Source organism: Lissotriton vulgaris, chromosome 11, assembly GCF_964263255.1.
Source record: "Lissotriton vulgaris chromosome 11, aLisVul1.2, whole genome shotgun sequence".
NCBI lineage: Eukaryota > Metazoa > Chordata > Amphibia > Caudata > Salamandridae > Lissotriton > Lissotriton vulgaris.
Window position 1 is genome coordinate 397,000,162 of NC_141699.1, and position 19,811 is coordinate 397,019,972.

Below are 19,811 nucleotides of genomic sequence, written 5' to 3' on the forward strand. Positions count from 1 at the left end.
ACATGTGACTGTAGGAAGAAATTAAAAATGACGTAGAAAATTGAGGTGCCTGCAAATATTTACAGCATGGTGCAGCTGTCAGTTATATAGCTACATTATACTGTGACAATGAAAAAGATTAAGAAAAATGAAAAATCCATTTTGAATTATAGAGCTGTTAGAAAAAGTAACATTACGTTTGAGTTATAAAACGTCTAACTTATGAAAATGACATTAGAGTTTATGAATAACAAATATTGCACAAATGATTAAGCTCTCCGCGATTGTAATACGTTTTTGATAAAGTGGATTTGCCAATATTAAGAACGGCTACACAAATTGAGGGACTAGATTTGAGAAAAGTCTGGTAAATTGGTTTAGATATAAAAGCCGAATTTAGTTTAATTTGTATTTACAGACTCTTCTGGGGACGGGAAATGAGCTGTAACCCTGCAATATCACCTGATCTCCTATATCCTGATGAAGGCACCTGATTAAAGGATGCCACCACAACTATGAGATCTTAGTTGATGTTTAAGAGAAATGGCTAGGAGAAGAGAAATCTAATCAAATAGAATATAGACCGGATGGAAGGTTTCATGGGGAACGTCTGGGTTTCAAAAATGAATTCCCCTCATCAAGGACTATAAAAGCAAACTGCGTGTGAAAAATGGAGTGTTTGGGCTGAGTTTTAATAATACACTTTTGTCTACATGAGTTTAATGAATTAATCATGCATGTGCAATGATTTCAAGTTAATAAATAATCTATGTAAATCCAGACTTCTACGCCCTATTGATGCGAGTAAGAATATAGTTCCATACCATAAAGTTTGTTTCAAATGGCATACCCAATCATTGCCCTCCTGACACACATGCCAGGGCAGCATCTTACCTGCTTGTGAAGCCAGGGCCGGTGGGATAGTTGCTTCGCCCGTACATGGGCTGGTGTGCATAGCCTTTTCCTGCCCCGCTGTCTGAGAACCCCTGCTGGCCCATGAACTGGGGAGAATTCATACCAGGGCCACTGCCTCCCATCCCGGGCATCATGGGGCTGCTGCTGGAGTTCCCCCCGGGTCCCATGGGGTTCCCCAAAGCCTGCAATTAGAGGTTAAACACAATTAAGCCACTTTACCACAATGAGAACAATCTCGCTCTTTCTATGGATATTTTTTGTATTCTGTACCAAATTTCTATTCTGTTTTAGCAGATTCCCAGAGTACAATCCTGTTTTTTTTGTTTTTTTACTTCAGTGGGCCTCTGTTGTACCAAGCTCTCACATTTCCTCCACTGGACTGCAATTCTATACTCTTGAAGTGCACCCTGACAAACCGCTTCCTCTGGTCTAAGACTGACAGTCCAACTGCTGATGGGGTGAGCTACCCAGGACATGTCCCTTTATTTTCTGAAAAACGTCCACTCCTTTTCAAACGCCTTGTGTTAAAAGTTGCTTGGTGACCTCATTAATAAGTGAGACACCAAGGATAATGACACAAACAAACCGCAATCTATCAGTTTGTTAACTTATCCTGTTTGGTTGGGGGAGGGGGGTGGGGGGGGGGGGGGGTTTAAAGTTCCAGGGTAGGGCCATTTGATCCCTCTGGAGGTTGGATCGTTCGAAAAGTCAGGTCTTGGGGTCCTTCTTGATTCAGGTCAGTGACGCGGAATGCCGGAGGCGGAGGGGCAGGATGTTCCTGGTCTTGGTGGCGAGGCAGGAGAAGGATCTTCCTCCGGTTGTGGTCTTGTGGATCCTGGGGACGGCGGCATGGGTGAGTTCCTGGTCTTGGTGGCGAGGCAGGAGAAGGATCTTCCTCCGGTTGTGGTCTTGTGGATCCTGGGGACGGCAGCAAGGGTGAGTTGGGCGGAAAACTGTTGTATGGGGGGGCACGTGGAATGAAAGGCTGTGGTGGAGAGCTTTGCAGTCCTGTGTGAGGAGCTTGTAGGTGATTCTCTTGGTGACTGGGAGCCAGTCGAGTTCTGAGGTATTGTGTGATGTGGCTGTGTGGGGGATGTCTAGGACCAGTCTGGCTGCGCCATTTTGGATGTTCTGTAGTTTTTTTTGTGGTTTCTGGTTGACGCCAACATAGAGTGCGTAGCGGTCGTCAAGCCTGCTAGTGATGAGTGCATGGGTGACACTTGGATGGATTCCCCACAGAATCCAGAAAGACGGTCTTTTGAAGCAGGCAGAGCGTGTGGAAGCAGGCTGAGGAGACTGCATGGATTTGGGAGTTTATTATGAGCGATGAGTCTAGTACTATGCAGACGTAGCATGAATGGTCTGTCAGGGTGTGAGGGGATCCCAGGGCAGCTGGCCACCAAGAGTTGTCCCGGGCTGAAGGTATGAGTCCCAGGAGGAGTACTAAGGTCTCGTCCAATTTGAGCTTGAGGAAGCCGCCATTCATTTAGGTAGCTAAGTCCTTCATTCCGCTGTGGAAGTTGGTTCTGGCGGTTGCAGATGCATTAGTGAGGGAGAGAATCAGCTGGGTGTTGTCGGCGTATGAGACAATGTTGAGTCCGTGGCTTTAGACAATGGATGGGAGGGGGGCCTTGAAGTAGTTGAAGAGGGTGGGGCTCAGGAAGGAGCCCTTGGGTACTGTGCAGCTGATCTCTGTGGGTTCTGAGAGGAACGGGGTAGTGTGACTTGCTGAGTTCAGCCGGTGACGAAGGAGTGGATACAGTCCAGTGGATAAACGTAGTTTACCATGAAACCGGAACACTGCATGCAATTACTCTGCAGTCATTACAACGACTGCGTTGTTAGAACGCATGCCATTACTGCGCAAGTCAAAACAACTACTTGCTTTTGGGGTCAGATGGTGTTGGACTTAAAATCCAACACCTTTCCTACTGTTGCACAGACTGGAGTTGGAACAGTAAATTATACTATTCCAACATCCAGGGCCCCCTAGAGCAAGTTGTTGTTCCGTGTCTGTGTGGGCTCCTAGCTAGTAACAAACAAGGCAAGATTACAGAAGCAAGGTAAGGAGCTAGCAAGATGCCCTACATCACCAGTAAAGTTTAGTAAATTGCTTATTTAGGAACAACCACAAGTGGAAATCTGTAGTATTCTGGTGATTTTTAGGGCATCCAGCAATGCGTTTTGATACAACTCTAAATTGGTTTCATCGGATTAAGCTTACACATCTTGCTTACAATCGTTATCTGTCAACCATATTTGCTTGCTCATCTATTCATCTTCCCAGAAAGGATTAGGTATTTGTAACGGAAGTAGAAGCAGCAATATTTTATGCAGTCATGCTTTGCTAACTTTAGTGTAGGTTAAATAAACTGACTTGTACTGTAGTTATGCCTCGAATTCTATTTTCCTCTTGTTGCCTGAAGTGGCACTTGGTCTACATACGTCCCATGCTAAAAAAGGAAGCAATAAAGAGGGAAATACTAAATGTTTTCCATACTCAAGTCAATCAGTCACTCCTTCAATCGTTTGAAATCAAGAGCAGGAAAATGGGTGAGAGCGGGAGGAATAACTTATTTTAAATATTACTTTTTATATCAGTTGCTGGCAAATCATGAAATTAGATTCAAAACTTTCTCAGAAAATATGAACACCTCCACAGTGAACAAGCTTTGGAAGGCAAGAGAGGCATTTTAAGCTGGCAGATGGGTTCGCTCCAATTGCAACAAGCATTGGCAAAGTCAATAGCTCTGGCGATGGCTACCAGCCTTTTGGCTGGGTCATCGCCTATTTTGTTTTGTTACGGTTTCTGCAAAACCTTATTGCTGGGGAGGCAGCAGGGCGGGCCCTTGTAAACCTACTGAAAATATTGGCGAAAAGCAAATATTATGGTCTCAATGGCACAAATTGCTATAGTAGCTATGGCACTGAAGGAATTACTTTGTGGGTGTGCTCTTTTTGAGAAGGCAGAATGCAGTCACTCACAGTGAAATTAGGCAAAGGCTCACATTGGGTGACCCATTGCCCCATGCCATAGGCTGTAAAGAGTGGAAATAAAATACCAATGGCACAAATGCACAAGTTACTACTTGTGTAACGATATATCTGTAAGAGACATTAGTTAGAGATAGATTCCTTACCTTAGAATATCCCCAGGCGTCAGACTGGATCCGGAAAATTTTGCGTAGCAGTACCCTTGCGCGTCGGTAGGCGTCGTCTGCGGCTCCGCGTCCGTCGTCGGCGTCGTGGGCGCCGTGATGACGTCGTCGGAGTATATAGACGCCGCCTCCGCGTGCTGACGTCAGTTCTTAGCCACAGCTTTTCCGCGCCAGAAGCGCAGAGCCATGACAAAAACCGACACTGGTGCCAAGAAACTAGGGCCCTGAAAGGGGATGACCTTAACCCTAGATATCGGTTCGCAGAACGGGGAGGATGGGTGGGTCGGTAAGGAATCTATCACTAACTAATGTCTCTTACAGATATATCGTTACACAAGTAGTAACTTGTGCATCTGAAAGAGACACGTTAGTGATAGATTCCTTACCTTAGAATAGATACCCCAGCAATACCATCCCCGTGGTGGTGGGTCTGCGAACCAATATTCACACCAGAAAGTCCTGGAGAACGGAACGGCCGAAGTAGTCATCTCTCCGGACTTGACTGTCCAGGCAGTAGTGCCTCGCAAACGTGTGCAATGAAGCCCACGTAGCAGCCTGGCAAATGTCCTGCAGGGGCACACCTCGGCCCAAGGCAGTTGTAGTGGCCGTGGCTCGAGTGGAATGAGCCCGCAGCCCAACAGGTGGTTCCTTCTTAGCCAAGGAGTAACACGCCTGGATGCACATGATAATCCATCTAGAAAAGGTCCTCTTGTGCACCGCTTTCCCTTTCTTAGCGCCCGCGTACCCAACAAAGAGTTGATCATCCACCCGGAACTGGCGTGTGCGATCCAGATAGAATGAGAGCGCACGTTTTGGGTCCGGACGGTGGAGCCTCTCCTCCTCTCTCGAGGGGTGCGGAGGCGGAAAGAAGGTGGGCAATGTGATGGACTGCCCAATGTGGAAGGCCGTGACCACCTTAGGCAAGAAGGAGGGCCTAGTCCTCAAAACAACCTTGTCCGGATGGACTGAAAGGAAAGGAGGCTTACAAGAAAGAGCCTGGAGCTCACTCACTCTCCTGGCAGAGGTGATGGCTACCAGGAATGCAGTCTTCAAAGAAAGAAGGCGAAGCGGACAGTTATGAAGTGGCTCAAAGGGAGCGCACATCAGAAATGTTAGAACCAGATTCAAGTCCCACTGAGGCATCACGAAAGGAACAGGAGGAAAGGTATGAGTGATGCCTTTCAGAAATCTGTTAACTATAGGGGACTTGAACAAAGAAGGTTGGTCAGGCAGCCTCAGAAAGGCCGAAAGAGCCGAAAGATAGCCCTTGATAGTGCCCAGAGCAGAGCCCTGCTGGGCAAGAGAAAGAAGGAAGAGAAGAATCTCAGAGAGAGGGGCATTGAGAGGATCCACAGCCTTTGCTGTGCACCATGCCACAAATCTGTTCCACCTGCAGGCGTATACCGTTTTTGTGGAGGGACGCCTGGCTGCCAGAATGATGTTGCAAACTTCAGGAGGCAAGTCAAATGGCCTCAACTGCCGCCGCTCAATCTCCATGCATGGAGGTGGAGACTGGACAGGTTCGGGTGGAGGACCGTCCCCTGCTGCTGCGACAGAAGGTCCTCCTGAAGAGGCAGACGAACCGGGGGATCGACTGACATACTGAGTAGCTCGGGATACCAGAACCTTCGTGCCCAGTCCGGAGCCACAAGGATAACTTGTGCCCGGTCGCGCTTGATCTTCTTCAGCACTCTGGGCAGAAGAGGTATAGGCGGAAAGGCGTACAACAGACCGCAGCTCCACTCGCGACGAAAAGCGTCTCCGAGCGAGTGCCGCCTTGGAAATTCCAACGCGCAGAACTGATGACATTGCGCGTTCTCTTCGGTGGCGAATAGATCTAACCAAGGCTCTCCCCAACGCAGAAAGAGGCCTTGCGCCACGTCCGAGTTCAGACGCCATTCGTGATCCATCGAGCACCGACGGCTGAGTTCGTCCGCCCTGGCGTTCAGAGAACCTGCCAGGTGTTGAACCACCAGAGTCACGCCCTGATGTTCCAGCCACTGCCAGAGGCGCAGAGCCTCCTGGCAGAGGGTCCACGACCCCACACCGCCCTGTTTGTTGCAGTACCACATGGCGGTGGTGTTGTCCGTGAACACCTGCACTGCACTCCCTCGGACAGACGGGAGGAATGCTTTCAGTGCCAGACGAATCGCCCGCAGCTCCAACAGATTGATATGGAGCCGGGATTCCGCCGGAGACCAGAGTCCTCTGATCTCCGCCTCTCCCAAGTGGCCACCCCAGCCCTGGAGGGACGCGTCCGTCACAACCACGTGCTCTGGTTGGGGAAGGGAGAGGGATCTGCCGTTGACCCAATCGCGGTCCGTGAGCCACCACTGCAGCTGTCTCGCAGTGCCCTCAGAGATCAGGACATGGTCGGAAAGGTTGCCCCGGTGCTGGGCCCACTGAAACTTCAGGTCCCGCTGCAGAGCCCGCATCCGCCACCGTGCGTGATGCACCAGAAGGATGCAGGAGGCCATCAGCCCCAGAAGCCGCAGCGTCAACCTGACCAAAACCCGGGATAACGGCCCGAAGACCGGGATCAGGGCCTGAATATCCCGGACCCGCTGTTCGGGCGGGTAAACCCGAAACTGCGCCGAGTCGAGAACCGCTCCGATGAAAAGGAGCTTCTGAGAGGGGCACAGGTGTGACTTCGGCACATTGATGGAAAATCCCAGCCTGTGCAGGAGATCCGCCGTAGTCTGGAGGTGGGTGACGACTGCCTGGGGCGAGCCCGCCTTCAACAACCAGTCGTCTAGGTAGGGGAAGACTGAAACCCCTAACCTGCGCAGGTGAGCTGCGACCACCGCCATCACCTTCGTGAACACCCGTGGGGCGCTGGTAAGGCCGAAGGGGAGCACGGTAAACTGAAAGTGCTCGTGGCCTACCGTGAACCGCAGGTAACGCCGGTGGGCCGGCAGGACGGGGATGTGGAAATACGCATCCTGCAAGTCCAACGCTACCATCCAGTCTCCTGGGTCTAGGGCAGTCAAGACCTGAGCCAGTGTCAGCATTTTGAACTTCTCCTTCCGGAGGAAGCCGTTGACGCTCCTCAGATCCAAGATAGGGCGTAGGCCTCCTTTGCCCTTCTTGGGTACCAGGAAGTAGTGGGAGTAGCAACCACGTCCTACTTCTGGCCCAGCAACGAGCTCGATGGCCCCCTTGGCCAAGAGGGCCGAAACTTCCTCCTGCAGGAGCCGCAAATGATCCCCCGATACGCGGTGGTGTTGCGGTGGCATGGCTTGAGGGGTCGTCTCGAAGGGGAGGGAGTAGCCCCTCCGGACGATCTGCAGCACCCACCTGTCCGAAGTGACTGCGCGCCAGTGAGAGTGGTGATGGCGAACCCTGCCTCCCACTGGCGTCACATGGGCCGAAAAGCACGGACTAGGAGGGTTTAGAGGCGGATGCTGCGGGGGCAGGTGTTGACTGGCTCCGCTTGCCTCCCCTACCGCCTCCACGGCGGTTTCCACGGCCGCCGCCGCGCTGGACGACAGTTTGCGGCGAGTGGCTGGCGGCACGTGTGGGGACGCCCCTTCCGTGGCCACGAAAGGAGCGAAAAGCAGCCACTTGCTGGCGCGGGGCCGAGAGGCCCAAGGACTTGGCCGTAGCCCTGGAGTCCTTAAAGCGCTCGAGCGCGTGGTCTGCCTTGTCGCCAAAGAGGCGACGGCCATCGAACGGCATGTCCATGAGTGTATTCTGGACATCAGCCGAGAAGTTGGCGGACCTAAGCCAGGCGTGGCGTCGAATCGCCACCGTCGTAGCCATCGCTCTGCCCAGCGAGTCAGTGGTGTCCAGTCCGCACCTGATCGAATATTTCGCTGCGGCTCGGCCCTCCACAAGGGCTTGGCCGAGTTTGGCCCGTACCTCCAACGGGCACTCTGGCAGCAATTCCGCCACCGTTTCCCATATAGAATGGGTGTAACGGCCCAAGAGGCATGCGGTGTTGGAAGACCGCAGTCCACAGCTAAGGGACGAGAAGACCTTTTTGCCAAAGGCCTCGTACCTCTTGGATTCCCGATCAGGGGGTGCTGACGGGAAGGCGGTCTGGGAGTTAGAGGCCTGGATAACCAGACTCTCGGGGGTGGGGTGGGTGGACAGGAAACATGTGTCGCCCGGAGCCGGGCGGTGGCGTCTGGCCACGTTCCTATCTACAGGCGAACCTGTAGCGGGCCTGGACCAAGTGCCCAACAGAACGTCCGACAAGGCCTCATTAAACGGCAGCATTGGCTCCATGGAGCATGACTGCGGCTTAAGGACCTCAGTGAGGAGATTAGTCCTCACGGCCGCGACGGGGAGCTCAAGGCCCAAGGCCTTAGCAGCCCTCATCAACACCACACTATATGTAGCGCCCTCCTCCGAAGCCACGGAAGGAGGAGAGACGAATCCAGTGTCTGGAGAGGTGTCCAGGCCACTGGCCTCCCCAAGGTCTCCTGTCCAGTCCATGCTAGACTGACATTCCCTTGTCAGAGGGTCCTCAGACCCCTCCCAATCCTCCTCATCCCCCATCTCCTGAGACTCAGGGTCGTAAGTGAATGAGGATGGGTCATAGGGATGGAAATCCCCGACCGGCGTCGAGATCGCCGCCGACTGGCCCCGTCCCGACGCCGGAACCCATAGAGAGGAGGAATTGGGGACGGCGTCGGCCGGGACTGACGCCGGCGGGGACACCACACGGACCGACCCCGGGGGGGTCGTAAGGTCCACCGGGGACGCTCCATCGCCCGACGAGGGCCGAACGGCACCCTGCGGCGTCGGACCCGAAGGCACCGACGACGCCGGGACCGCCGAACCCTGCGGCGCCGAGCCCGAGGGCAGCGGCGGCGTCGGGATCGCAGAGCCCTGCGGCGCCGGCGTCGAAGACGCCGGCGGCGTCGAGGCCGAAGCACCCGACGGCGTCGGGGTTGTACCCGACCCACTAGGGCCCCCAGACGGATTCACTGGGCCCGAAGGCGCCGCGGAACCCGTCGGGGAAGAAAGGGACCTCATGGCCATGAGGAAGCGCTTTATCTCCCCCGGCGTCGCGTTCAGCCCAGGGACCGGGGGGTATGGAGCCGAACGCGGCGCCCGCGACTCCTGAGGAGCCGCGTGGGCGGTGTCACCCGAACCCCCGGCCGCATCGCGCGAGCGTCGGGGGGAGTCGGAAGAGCGATGATGTCTCTTCGACTTCTTATGCTTCTTACCTGACGACTTGGACCCGGAGGAGTGGCGCTGACTCCCGGAGCTGTGACGGCTCCGCCCCCGCGACCTGTCCCTCGACCTCCCGTGGGACCGGGACCGGGACCTCACTTGGCGCGGGGCCGACTGGCGGATCTCGAGTCGCCTGCGGGACCGCTCCCGCCTGGCCTTCCTCGAGAGGGCCCGACAGTCGGAGCAGGCCTCGTCGTCATGGTCGACGCCCAAACACGTCAGGCACAGTTGGTGCGGATCCGTAACCGACATGAGTCGCTCGCAACCGCCGCAGGGCTTGAAGCCGGGCATCCCTAACGGCACCGTCGGAGTCGTGAAGACTTCGAAAGAGCTCAAAAAGATCCAAAAAGTTAGTCAAAAAATGACCAGGGAACTGCTTTTTCCAGATCTGCGCTGGCTGGCGCGGAAAAAAGAAGAACTGACGTCAGCACGCGGAGGCGGCGTCTATATACTCCGACGACGTCATCACGGCGCCCACGACGCCGACGACGGACGCGGAGCCGTAGACGACGCCTACCGACGCGCAAGGGTACTGCTACGCAAAATTTTCCGGATCCAGTCTGACGCCTGGGGATATTCTAAGGTAAGGAATCTATCACTAACGTGTCTCTTTCAGATACAGACCACTGGATTAGGAGGGCTGGCTGAAAGGCCCTATACCTTTTTGTATGAACTATTTTAGTGAAATCAAAAGATCTTGGCGAACGCCAGATCTAAAAACAGTTAATAAAGAGGCATTCACAGATTAGCAGTTTATTTTATATTTTTACCCTAGGCATGTGAAGCACTTAAGAGATTTGAGGAAGGAAAAGGACTAAAAATTTGAGTTTTGGATAGTAGGTGGAGATTGTATTGCCTCAAACAGCAAGAAAACTTTGAATAGGTCCCGGAACGACGAGCTACTAAGCAGTTGGTAGAAGTTTGGGTGTAAATGTAGTGCTACAGAAAGGTTCTGATCGTGACTGTCCCTACCGATAGATACCAGGTCAACCCCTCAATCAACTAGAGGCTTCACCTACCTGACTCTGGGAAGTGTTGCTCACGCCCCACACGGTGGTCACCACGGACAAAGATCCTGCAGGCTGGTTTGTGTTCTGTTGCCAGGGAACTGATTCGTATGAATAAGAACCATCACTGTGAGAAAAGGAGATAACCAGTTAAAACTCGAAAAGGAAGCTGGTTCATAATGCCCTAGTCTGACTCCTACCCCCTAATCCTTCTTGGTGAGAGGAAAACTATAGAGAAATCCCTCTAAAGCTACTTGCCCAGTTTACACCCACACTTGCACATAGTGTTTCATTCAGATGTTAAGCCATATCTCACAGCCGTCCCCATGACCCAACCCATCATGATTTTGGGAAATGCAGACAATCACATTCACCCATGTGGCATGGACCTGGGAGGTTCAGCCAATTACTCATCCCTGTTGTACAGACATGTGGAAGAGGGTAAGGTCTGCAGATCAGAGCCATCATGTGCTGTAGGCTGGAGTTTGCAGTTCATGCCCTGTGGGCATGGAGTGCAAGTGCAAACAATGACCTGCCCAAACCTGGCTAAAACTAAATCGCTATCCACCACCCAGCGTGGGATAGCTACAGCCAGTCCCACTCAGCCATACAGTAGTATGGTGAAAGACTCAGCCACACATGGGCTGGGAATTAAAGCAAGTTCCACTCGGATATGTGGGATGAGCAATAGTTTACGCTATATAAAAATGTAACAACAAAAAAAACACAAACAGGCAATGGCACGGCCAATAGGTCTTGCCTATGCAAAAGCTATTGTCAAGGTGTTTTAGCCATGGTGTACACCAGTGTGGTAGTCCTGGTGTACACCAGTGTGGCTGCTCTTCAGCATGGCTGAATGTTAGCGGCGTGGGGTATATTGTGGTAGAGGGGAATGGGTAAATTGGGGTGGAGTGGGAAGGATTGATGTAGAGTGAAGTGGATTGGGGTAGAATGGAATGTGGTGAGGTAGACTGGGTGGATTAGAGTGGGGTAGATTGCAGTGGCATGTAGCAGAGTAGAGTGAAATGGAGTGTCATAGCTGGGGTAGATTGGAGTGGGGTGAAGTGGAATTGGAGAGATTGGAGTGGATTCGAGATTGAGTGAGATAGATTGAAGAGTGGAGTGTTGAGGAGTAGTGTAGGGTAGATTGGATTTTAGTAAGGTAGTTTGCAGTGGGTGGTGAAGGGCAGATTGATGCGGAGTGGGTAGATTGGAGTGGAGTAAATTGGAGTGCAGTGGGGTAGACTGGAGTGTAGTGAGGTAGACTTGGGGTGAGGTAAATTGCAGTGGGGTAGATTGGGGTAGCTTGAGGTGGAGTAGATAGGGGAAGATTGAATTGGGACGGTTAGACTGGAGAGAGGTAATTTGGAGCAGGATAGATTGGGGTGCGGTAGACTACAGTGAGGTGGATTGGGTTGAATTGGAATGGAGTAGATTTGAGAAGTGTGGTAGATTGGAGTGGAGAGGAGTTGAATAGACTGCAGTGGAGTTTGGAGTGGGGTAAATTAGAATGGAGTGGGGTAAACTGCACTTGTGTAGACTGGAGTGGATTGGAGTGGTATAAATTAGAGTGGAGTAGACTGGGGTAAATTGGAGCAGGGTGCTGTAGATTTGAGTGGAGTGTTTTAGACTGAAGTGGGGTTAAGTTAAATAAATCCATATTTAGGTTGGAGTGTAGGGGTAGAATGGATCGAGTGGGGTAGAGGGGAGTAGATTCTAGTGGAGTGGGATATATTGGGGGACATCAGCGTGGATCAAGTGGCATGGAAATGAGTTGCTTGGAGTGTCTTAAAAGTGGAGCAGCATAGAGTGTAGTGGCATGGCGTAGAGAGTCACCCCACTCCATTCTATGACACTCAAAAGAGTGTAAGGGTATAGAGTGGAATGGAGAGGGGTAGTGTGAAGTATGCATGGAGGGGTAGTGTGAAGTATGCATGGTGTGGTAGAGCACTACCATTAAAAACACCACATTTTCAACTGAAATGATCATTAAATTTGCAATGAAATACGGTTTAACAGCACATAACTAATGTGTGCAAATCTCATCATGATGTGTTTTGATCGTATTTAAATACTTGTTTCCACCACACTTCTGAATTACAAAAAAAATGCTTCATTTGTACAAATTCTGATATAATCTGAAGCAGCATAGTTCTATTTTTTTGGTGTGCTAGAAAGAAAATCCTACACCCTCTTCTCTTAAAACGGTACTCAACAGGATTGTCACAAATTCTCTCACTTTTAAGACAGAGAAAGAAAAGTAACACCAAGCTAGCCCGGGAGACAGCTAGACATTTGACCTCTTTGAATGCACAGTAAATGTGACAAGATAATAACAAGATTTCAAGGCCTGTTTAAATAACGCTAATACAGTAAACAAGGTTTGGTCAACGGGAGGTACACACTCACGCTGGAAAAGCCGTAAGCAAATAAAGCTAGCAAATATTGAAAGACAGAACATGTGAGTTACAAACCACAAAGTCAATGGTAAACAGGCGGAGTACATTCACAGGTCAGCTTTCTGAATGTCCCCAAGAGGTCTTTAGCATAGGCTTTGGCCTAAAAAAGAGCTCTGTCGATCTAGCTGCATCACTGGAACAGCCATCACACCATTTTCAGAATAGCACACTCACCCATGCGGCGTGGGCTGAAGCTCCTGTTTCATTGAGTTCATGGAGCCCACTGGCTGAAGAGCTGCGAGTCAGGGGCAGGGGTGGAAGGGGAGGCAGCTCTCTCTGTTCCACGGCGGAAGGAAATGAACAGCCTCCACGATTCTGCAGTATGCGAAGCCTGGGGAGACAAGCACAACCACATAATTACCAGTCGGGCAACTCCTTCATTCACCAGTCACAAACAAATTCATTCACTCACTCACTTGATGGTCAATCAACAGCCCGGTCCATATCTGAATTTCCCACTTTAAATGAGCCGCCTATACCCCGAAATGATTTTCTAATTAACGCCCGCCCCTCCTCCACAGTCAAGTAAAGCGTACTTTTATCGTTTATTTTTCCCTTCAAACCACCTCGAAGATTTTCAACATGACTTGTGTTTAAGTACTTCTTCCCACATGCACAACGGGAGTCACGTGTCCCGGCCGGCATCAAGAACCGGGTATTCCAAGGGAGTTTTGAAACCGCCGTTGACACCGGCCCAGTCACTGGCAGCCAATCAGACGACCCCTAACAATGTGGGCCACGCCTGCGCGGCGCCTGTTTGGACTCCTATTCCAACAGTGGTTCATGTGAATGCCTATACTGTACTCGATCTTAATAGCCAATACAATACAAATATAAGAAAATTACATATCTACTCAATCGCTAATGACAGACTGAGGAGAAACTGTGGAGGGAGAGCGACACTGTGGAAAAGTAACGCTGCCCAGAACTCCCCAGGCCTATTATTACAATACAGGGCATTTAAAACCGTTTAAGACTTAGGCAAACGCTTAAATGCAACTAGAACATCCCACCCACAGAGAGCAGAATGTTAAACATTAAAACTGATAATGGGAGCAGGGGGCCTTTAGCAGCCATCCCTTCACAGTCACCGGTTTCATTCTTGACTAGCTATATCGGGGGTATCCACGTAGAATTTAGGAAGGGTGGATGGATCCTTGTCCGATTTACAGATTGTCCACATAAGAAACGTACATACAATGAAGCTACATAAAACTTATTTACATAGGCACGGTTATCCTGAAAATCTAGCATAGATCCAACCTTCCTGACCTCCCGAGAGCTACAGTGATTAATGTTCCTTGGGGACCCAAGAGTTCTTTCCTTTATACTACGAAAGCAGAAACACGGAAGGAACGTGACTGAACAGCTCTTCTTAAGCTGACCGACTTGTGAAACACCACAAATGTGACCTAGGAGCTCTTTCTACAATGCTATAATTGGTGAGGCAAAATGTGTCGAGGCCTGTGGCCAGGTCAAATAAGTTACTTCCCCTTGATAACGCTTCTCTCTCTGGGGGATACCCTAACAGAAGATTTCTCACCTTGTGGCCCTCCCAAGTTGACAAAGAATGTGAAAACTCTTAAAAGAGCTGCCGAGACTGGCAGGCAGGGCCATTGGCCTCCACCGGGACTCCCTTTGCTTCTCAAATTTGACGTCACATATCTGCTTATAGAAGCCACTCCTGCATGCTGACTTGGACTTTTTTGCCCTCTCAAGCACAGATCATGAGAGATGGAGAACAAGGACAGTGTGCAACTCCTACTGGAAAAATTATTAAGAATTCTAAAACTACACTACACAGAAAGAGGAGGTGGGCTAGTAGTGAAGAATCCATGGTTAGGGTATCTGCCAGAAAGTGGGTTACAGAAGGTAAGTCACAAGCTTCTGAGGGAGACTATTTGCCGATTCCCCAATTTATGATTCAATACTAAAGCAATCCCTAAACTCCTGCCCTTCTCATGGAGGTCGGTCTGAGGAGTGGACTTTACACTAGGAAGCCCAACATCACCTAATAGGAAAAATTGGCCTCTCTACAGACCTGAAAATCGATACAGCGGAGTTTGCTGAAAGTATGGTAGGGTGTTCCCATGGCTATCTGGCAGGCATTCAACACATCGTGACCCAGGGCTGTGGCAGCAGCCTTTGGCCTGATGGAATGAGCCCCAAGGGCCTCAGGATGGGGATGTATGTCAGTACAACGCGATCATTTTGATCGCGGTACTTGACATCGCAGATTTTACAACGCAAGTCGCTACAACAACTTGCGTTGGAGGGCGCGGATTTAGGAATATTATAATTTTATATTCCAACACCAGTCCACGTAACAGTAGGGAAGGTGTTGGAATATAAAATTACAATATTCCTTAACCAACAGCGCCATCCAGCGCAAGTCGTAGTAACGACTTGCGTTGTAATGCAGCGTCGTAAAGGTTGTGCGGTGTAAACACCGCGTTGTAAACGACGTTTACCCAGGATGGTCCTTTGTGGCCGAGGCATAACAGTTTGATGCGAATAACTATCCATTGCAATAAGGACCGTTTTGTAACCACCTTCCCTTTCTTTGAGCCCACAACACCAACAAAAAGATTCGACATTGATAGAACTACGCATAACATGGAAGATCAGCTAAGAGTCCTCTGTCAATTCAACCAGTATAGCATCTCCTCCTCCTTAGAAGAATGTGGTGGAAAGATAAACATGGGGAGTGTAATAGACTGACCACATGAAACGGTAATACCACTTTCAGAAGCAAGGACGCAAGAGTCCTAAGCACCAGCAGGTCAATGAAGAAAATAGTTTAGATCAGTGCTTAATCTAAGCTGGTGTTTTAAGGAGTGGCACTTCACTCAGAGTTCGACCCAGAGCAAGAGTGAGAATAACATAAAAGGGGGAAAGGGGAAGGACGATTAAGAGGACAAAAACGGGGCAAAAAAATAATAATAATATATTGGGTAGATATTTCATAATTGACTTAATGTGGAAAATGTATGGCATGACTGCTCAAATAAAAAAATACCATAAAAAAAACTTTGTGGGAGGTAGGCTCACTGCTAAAATGTCACCCATCACTTCTCACAGAAGATCAAAACCTCTCAGCTGGTTCCACTCAATCTCCACACATGTAGGTGTACACTGGAGGCTGGGATGCAGTAGTATGCCTTGTTTCTGGAACAGTAGATCCTCCCAGAGAGGAAGTCGAAGAGGAAACAATCTCTTGGCGGAATTCAGGGTCATGAGAATCTGCTATGCTTCATCAAGCCCAACCTTGAGGACCAGCTGGATCAGAGGCCAGCTCGAAATACGTAAAGGGCGCCAGAATCCCATCGAAGGTAGACAGTCTCAGAGACTCACATGGAGGAAACGGTCAAGCATCAAAGGCCCAATACCAAGTGTTTCCTGAGTAACTGAACAGATCTACTAGGAGCACACCCACCATTTCAAGATATCCTCTGCCACGTCCGACACCGCTCGTGATCAGAAAGATGAAACCTGAAGAGAACCCTCCCTTGCTGTTGAGGAATCCTGCCACATGATTAACCATCAGGAATAACGTGAAGTTCCAGCCACCCCCAGTCTCAGAGGCTTCCGCGAGAGGGCATGGGACACCAAACTGCCGGGCGTGATGCATTACTACATTTCAGAGACTTTGTCTGCTCCAAAATACTGATATGGTAGTACTGCTCTGGGGAAGCCCAGAGGCATCCTACCTCATACATGCCAACAGACTCGACTCATGTGGGAGACTCCTGATTTTGAAACCAAAAATGGCATTAATTTAGATTTCTCCCACCTGATATTGTTCCATCTTCAATATAAGACGATAGGGAAAATATACCCCACGATTATTTTTAAAATCTCCCTCTTTCTGCTTTGAAAATGCTGGCATTAATTCAACGTCCATGTCACCCAGGTGAGAAATCCAACCTAGACTGGACACATCCATCACCACTAAGACCTTCATACACAGAGGAGAATAACATGCCACACAGAGGAATGAATAGCATGCCACACATCAGACTGGCATTTGACAAGCAGCACTAAAAGTCATTGGCTGCCTCTTTGGAGATGTGAATCCTTTCTGTGAGGCATCATCCAATATCAAGCCCACTTCAAAATAAGAGCCAGTGAATGGCTGCAATGTCAATTAAAGTGAGGCACCTCAAGGATGAGAGACACTATAAGACCAACCAGTCTCAGAATCAGCAAACCGGAGAGAGTAGTTCTCATTGGAAACATCACGATTACAGCTGGAGTATCTGGACTTTCTATGGTTTTGGAACAGCCGACTATATCCAGATTATCCCCAATGTAGGGAAATCGGAGATAGTATAAGATGAGACCTGGGCTTATTAAAGGGAATCCCAGAGTAGGCAAGAACATAGTGGTCTGAAGACGGTCCAAACTAAACGGAGGTGAACGCTCCTTAAACCAACAGTCATTGTGGTATGGGAATGCATGGGTCACCAACTTGCAAAGATGGGTCAAATCCTACATGTATTTCACAAAGGTTGGGGGCCCTTGGAACAATTCTGGTTCTAGAAGGGATAATTATTTGCTGCTGCTGCTAATTATTCATAGGGAGGAACTATCCCTTCCTTCCGCTTAGGTGAGAACCTCTCTACCCTTCAGAGGCCCGAGAAACCATTCTAGTTCTAGAACGGATACTTAGTTGTTGTTGCCAAAACTTACATGACCTTCGTAATAAACTGAGAGATCAATGTGAGGCCAAAGGGCAGAATTGTGAACTGAAGTGGCCCAACCCTACCAGAAAGTAGCAATACCTCCATTGAAACTGCACAACTTTCACATGAAAGTACACTTCCAGGGTCACCATCAGACCCTCTGAGCCCAAGACCAGCAGAACTTGGATAAGTGCCACCTTCACCTTCTTGAGGAAGGAGTTAATTCTGAGATCTTGAATCAGTTTCAGCCTCCCGGACCTTCTTGGGGATCAAGAAGTACTTTGAATGGCAACCAAGTCTCTGTCCGACTCGGGGACGAGTTTGATTGCTCATTCCACCAGTAAAGTTATCACTTAGCCTCTTCGATGCTGATGACGGCTCCTGGCCGTCATGCGTCACGGTGGGAGTGTGCTGATGACGGCCGGGAGCAGTCATGCCCGCGATTAGAACCTTCAGCACTGCGGCGGAATTCGCACCGCAGTGATGAGGAAGAGTTTGATTACCTATTCCACCAGTAAAGTTATCACTTACTTGGAAAGAACAGTGGAGTAATCTGCTGATGACTGAACAAAAGAGGGGGGACTGTGAGGTAGATGATCAGAAATTGAAGGGCGTAACAAAAGAATATGAAGTACCTACTGGAGGCTGCAAAGGATCCATGAGACCTCACGTTGCATCAGAGTTATCCAGAACCATGTTAAAGAGTTGCAGCATGCCCCCTCTGAAGGCTGTAATTTACTGTGGAGTCGATGAGGGTCTGGGGAAATCTGCAAAACACTGGCTCCAGATTCATATCACAGCTGATCGGGACAGACAGGAGCATGCCTGTGCAGCACCAACTTGGAGATCATTCCCTGGAAGGTCGAGGAGGCCACAAGTCTCGGGTTTTTGCTTTTACTCATCTCTCAGCTTTTTTTTTTAAATTAATGAGAGTAGTTGGTGGAGGTTTGTACCCCTTAAGTATGAAATGACTGAGATAATGTCCAAGGGTTTTATTTCGTCAAACTGCGTTTGCTACTATTTTATTATGTTAGTTAGACATAGTAATACTGCAAACAGAACAGCCAACACGTGTTTCGCCCGGCGGCCAGTTGGCCGAGGGCTTTTTCAAGCCAAAATAATGTCAAGCTACGTTCTCTACAAATAGATAGTGCAATGCGAAGAGCCTACATTAGCTTTTTGAAATGACCTAAAGAAAGTGGACAGGACCATGAACAGCCTGACAATTTGGAGCAGGACCAAACCCATTTTCTGTGTTTGGTGACGTGTAGCTTAGCTTCTCACTCATCTTTGCTCACGGTCTAGAAAGTTTCTAGAGACAAACTTCAGTGAAAGAAACGAAAAAACAGCAGGGAGTGCAAATTCGGATCTGCATTTGAGGAAGCAGATTAAAAACAGCAGTTCTGAGCAAGCAGCGATATCACATATATAACGCTTCTGTCACTGTGTCAATGGGTAGAACAGAGTTGCATTTGATGCTGAAAGCCCACCCTGAAGTAGTGTGGCTCACTGGTTAGAGGCGGCAGACCCGAGAGCAGAGGACGGTCCGGGACCAGGGTTCGAATCCCGGCGCGGCAGGTTTCTGGACCAGGGTCAGCGGACTCGATAATTCTAGCGCCTCGGTGCCCACTCTGATCAGCGATCACACTCGGCAACTCTGGGCATTAGCTTGCCTCATCTTCACTAACGGCCCCACCAGACCGCCGGGGATGCCTGGTCTCACCCTGGAGATACCCATTATGGGACCATCTCTCAGGGAAGCCAGGAAGGGTTTCGCAGCGGTCGAAGCGCCTTGGGACCCTCCGGGTAAGTAGTGCGCTATATAAATGCCTACACATTTTAAATGCCTACACACTTCCAGCACGTTGGAACTTTTTAAAGTTTCTGGATACAGTCTGGTGCTTATCGAGATTGGCAAGGTAAGCAATTTGCATTTATAAGCATCTATCATAACAATGTATGACTGGTGCATATTCGAATTGGAGCACTACACCTAATCTATGGGCGCATAAACTTTAAACGGGTTTGCCGGCTATCAGAGCCCTCTGTCATTTCCAATCCACAGGAATAGAGTTAACTGCACCTTGCAGAACTCAACTTCACTTTCATAGCGGAGGGCCCATCTTTCCTGCTAGCGTGTGCGGTACTGAACAAGAAGCAAACTCCATTCCTTAGACTCCAAAATGGGTGTTCCTACGTTTGGGTCGCTCCACCTTCAAGGAAAATCCTTCAGATTCTCTCTTTGGCCTCACACAGGGTTATCAAATCATTCATTGGCTATTACGATTTGAATCATAATATATGAAGCTCAACAGCAACCCAAAAAGGATGAAAGGGGTACTGAACACAAAAAGGAGTAAAAATGTAAAAAAATGTTTCTTTAAAGATAGCAATTATACTAACTTGATAAAAGCTGAAAAATGC

General features: G+C 49.6%; 1 protein-coding gene across 4 annotated transcripts in view; it reads right to left on the reverse strand.

Annotated features, from left to right (window-relative positions):
- ZMIZ2 (zinc finger MIZ-type containing 2) overlaps nucleotides 1-19,811 on the reverse strand; it is a 369,395-nt gene that overhangs the window by 235,523 nt on the left and 114,061 nt on the right. For all 4 annotated transcript variants that reach the window (XM_086943418.1, XM_086943421.1, XM_086943419.1 and 1 more), the window contains exons 2-4: nucleotides 12,877-13,033; nucleotides 10,256-10,370; nucleotides 874-1,076 (exon numbers count right to left, since the gene is read on the reverse strand). In XM_086943418.1, the coding sequence (XP_086799544.1) occupies nucleotides 874-1,076; nucleotides 10,256-10,370; nucleotides 12,877-12,917 (359 nt within the window). In that variant the 5' untranslated portion in view covers nucleotides 12,918-13,033. The remainder of the gene's footprint in view (nucleotides 1-873; nucleotides 1,077-10,255; nucleotides 10,371-12,876; nucleotides 13,034-19,811) is intronic.